At 37.6% G+C, this 4,360-nt stretch overlaps 1 protein-coding gene across 1 annotated transcript; it reads left to right on the forward strand.

Annotated features, from left to right (window-relative positions):
- Positions 1-422: 422 nt before the first annotated feature.
- Positions 423-1,184, forward strand: LOC126746575 (uncharacterized). Its single transcript, XM_050454880.1, has one exon. The coding sequence runs from the start codon at positions 423-425 to the stop codon at positions 1,182-1,184; it is 762 nt and encodes a 253-aa protein (XP_050310837.1).
- Positions 1,185-4,360: the final 3,176 nt, after the last annotated feature.

The raw sequence follows: 4,360 nt of genomic DNA on the forward strand, positions 1-4,360 counted from the left end.
TAGGGACACTCGATGTTAGAACGGCGCGCGCGCCCAATCCGGTGGGGATACAGCTGTCAAATTTTGTGAGGTTATTAAGTTAGTCTTGACATTTTATCATGGAGCAGTACACGATTCAACAACGCGTGGAAATTGTGAAAATTTATCATCAAAACAGATGTTCGATTCGTGAAACGTTCCGCGCATTGCGTCCAATTTATGGTGCGCATGGCCGTCCTGCTGAGTCTACTATTCGACGTCTGCTCAATAAATTTGAGAGAACTGGCTCAGTGGCAGACCAAACAACACCCGTACGGCAACGAACAGTAAGAACAATCGAGAATATTGCTGCTGTGCGAGAGAGCGTGCGTCAAGACCCGCATCAGTCATTGCGGCGACGTGCACAAGAACTTGCCCTTCCAAAGACCTCAACATGGACAATTATGCGTCGAGACTTGAAATTGCACGCGTACAAAATTCAATTGACACAAGAATTGAAACCGCAAGACCATGGACAGCGCCGTACATTTGCCGCATGGGCTCTGGAGCAGTTGCAAGTCGACCCTGCATTTGCACGAAAAATTATCTTCAGCGACGAGGCGCATTTCTGGATGAACGGGTATGTCAATAAACAGAATTGCCGTATATGGGCTGACCAAAATCCTGAAGTGACTTGCTCAATTGCTATGCATCCTGCTAAAGTGACTGTATGGTGCGGTTTCTGGGCTGGCGGCGTAATCGGTCCATATTTTTTTGAGGACGCTATGGGCAACGCGCTTACGGTCAATGGAGATCGGTATCGCGCCATGATTAATGATTTCCTGTGGCCTCAACTGGACGATATGGATCTAACAGACATCTGGTTCCAGCAGGATGGCGCTACGTGCCACACCGCACGCGCAACGCTGGATTTACTGCATGAAAAGTTCAACGGTTTCATTATTTCGCGCGGCGGCGATGTGCACTGGCCACCAAGATCGTGCGATATAACGCCTTTAGACTTTTTCCTGTGGGGCTACGTGAAGTCTCAAGTGTATGCGGATAAGCCAGAAACAATTGCAGCATTAAGGGCCAACATCATTCGCGTCCTCGGACAGGTAGACGCTGAAATGTGCGGAAAAGTGCTCGAAAATTGGACCATGCGAATGCACGCTGTACAGCGCAGTCGCGGTGGCCATTTAAACGATATAATCTTCCATACATAATGTCGTCGAATGCTATTTACGATCAATATAGACTTTTAGTGCTGACTTAAATTTTTTTCCTTTATTTTCCATTTTAACTTTCGAGCGTCCTTATTTGAACACCCTTTATAAGATATATGGCATTTGTTAAGTTCAGTTATTAAAATTGCAAAGGAATATGCCTGAACATTTAAGAATTCATGAATGTGTAATGAATGTTTTAATACTGATGTTTAAAAAGTCATTTAAATTATTGCATTAGAAATCGATTAATATTATTTTTCAGATGCCTAGAATAAAGAAACAGTCAGCCAAGACTAAAAGCCTTTTATGGAAAGCTAAAAAGGCAGAAAATATATCCAATCAGAGCAGGGAGATTCATATTGATGGTTTAAGAATAATGCATCAGAACATGACACAAATACTTTACAAACTGGAAAGATATTTATAGGTAAAAATACCACTAAAAGGAAACAAACTGCTACTCAAGCTAATAAATTAACACCTGAAAAGAAACCTAAATTGACCAATGATTTATCAAAGAGAAAACAGGATAAGGTTGTTTGTTCTATTGATGATAATATTCAAGAGACCGATGTTCCAAAACATCGAGAAACAGAAACAAACAAAAAGGAAATTGAAAAAGGCAATTTAGAACAAGAAAACCAAAAAAATAAACATGTTGAAATAGTTCCTGAGGATAACTCCATCATACCATTACATGAGCCTACACGTTTTGAATTGGCTATACGAGAGGGACCAACGGTTGTATGTAGTTGCTGCTTAAGATTGTGGTTTCCATCCATATGTAGAACAATAAACATTCAACGATTGAAAGATAAGTTTGGCTCCCAATTTATACAAAAAATTGTAAATAATGGTTACAATTTTTGTGGCTCTTGCCTAACTAATCTTTACAAGGGAAAACAACCCAAATTCTGGTGTGGCAATTATAATATGGTTCATGCTGTACCAGAAGAGTTAAAAGGGTTATCGATTCTGGAAGAAAGGATGGTATCGCCAAGGATACCCTTTATGCAAATCAGGGAAGTTGGATATGCCAGACAATGCTACATAACAGGACAAATTGTTAATGTACCAGTGAATATAAATACATCCACTACATTACTTCCTAGAAATTTAGATGAAACTCAAACTATACAGATTCAATCAAAACGTAAATTGGATTATAAAAATGCTTATCTATTTGAAACTGTAAGGCCAAATATAATCTTGAAGGCAGCTGAATATTTGTGTAAGCAACCTCTTTACCAGCAAGAAGGTATAAAACTTTGTGTTTCAAATGATTGGGAACAAAATATTGAAGATTTTATAAGAACTCAAGGTGATCTTTGTGAAATAAATAAAACATCTGAGATATTGGATATTGATGTCGAGAAAATGAATTTTGATGGAGAAGATACATCTTCCACAAACATATTTGAGCCAGCTAACATACAAAATAATTCCAATGAAAAGTGAAATATTTATGACTTAACTGAATTTTTAGAAGATGATGAGCCTGTAAATCCTGGTGGTCAAGAAACTCTTCTAGATAAATGTAACTCAGAAAATATCTGTTTCGCACCCGGAGAAGGAAAAACACCACTACATTTAATGATGGACAAATACAGTGATCAATTGTCATTTCCATCACTATTTTGTGGATATGCAAAAGAATGTTTTGTCAACACATGGACCGAAGATTTGCAAGAACTGATTTTCTATTATATGCATTTAAAAAGTGCCAATTGATACAACTGGCACAAGCTGTTTACATAGTTCTGAGAAAAAGGAAGAATGAGAAAGGGACATATACAGTTGGACAAGTTAGGCAGACAAATTTTATTGAGCAACTTATTCGAAATGACCAAGGATTCCATTTTCTTAGTAAGGTCAGAGGTTTACCTGCATATTGGAAACAAGAAAAAACAAAGTTGCTATGTATGATTCGTCAGTTTGGAATTCCAACTTTGTTTTTTACTATATCTACGGCAGAAACGGCATGGCCTGAATTGATCGCCATATTATCAAAGATAGTAGATATTAAAGAACTTAACCTTGAGGAAGCAAGTAATCTACCCTATATCGAGAAGACTCGTTTAATTAGAAAAGATCCCGTAACATGTGCTAGATACTTCGATAATCGGTTTAAATTGTTGTTTAAACATATGAGGAGTGCGGATGGACCTTTTAAAAAGAACCCAATAGAACATCACTATTATCGGGTAGAATTTCAGCATCGTGGATCCCCGCATGTACATGGATTATTGTGGTTATCTGGTGCTCCCAAATTAGGTGTGACGCCAGAGAGCTTTAAGGAATGTGCCGATTTCGCCAATAGGTATATTACCTACCAGAATGACTTGGAAAGCGTGCGCGACATTATTTAATTCAATACACACCACCATTCCAAGTCATGTCAAAAAGATGTTAAGGGGTACAAAGTTTGTAGGTATCATATCCCATATCTCCCAATGGATGAGTCTGTTATACTTGCCAATTAATATTGACAGAGTGAAGGAACCAGAACTACGTAAAGCCATGTCCGAAAAGTATTTTACGATAAGACCAAACTTAAAGCCAAACCAGAATTTGAACACTTTTTGGCTGACCTTGGTATGTCTAAAGAAGAATATTTAAATATTATTCAACACAATATATTTAAACCAACATTGTTTTTGAAGAGGCAGCCAAAAGACGGATTTATTAATAATTTCAATGAAGAAATATTTTCCATCATGAAAAGTAACATGGATATACAATTGGTCTATGAGCCATACGGTTGCTGCTCTTATATTGTACGCTATATCAACAAATCGTCTCGAGGAGTATCTGACATATTAATGAAGACAATGGAGGAAATTAAAAAAGGCAACTTGGATATTAAAAGCAAACTCAAGACTCTTGCAGCAGCTTTTTTAAATGCCAGTGAGGTTAGTGCTCAAGAAGCAGCATACTCAGTGTTGTAATTGCACATGCATGACACTAGTACCTCTTACATATATATTCCTACAAGTCCAATTATGGAAAGAACAAAAATGCTTAGAAGCTTAGAAGAACTTAATCAGATGGATAGTGATGATACCAACATATATCACGAAGGTCTAATAGAACATTATGAAGCAAGACCTGACGAAATGGAAAATATTTGTTTAGCAGAATTCGCAGCTTACTACGACTTTTTCAAAAAGGAG

Source organism: Anthonomus grandis, chromosome 17, assembly GCF_022605725.1.
Source record: "Anthonomus grandis grandis chromosome 17, icAntGran1.3, whole genome shotgun sequence".
In the NCBI taxonomy this organism is placed as follows: Eukaryota; Metazoa; Arthropoda; class Insecta; order Coleoptera; family Curculionidae; genus Anthonomus; species Anthonomus grandis.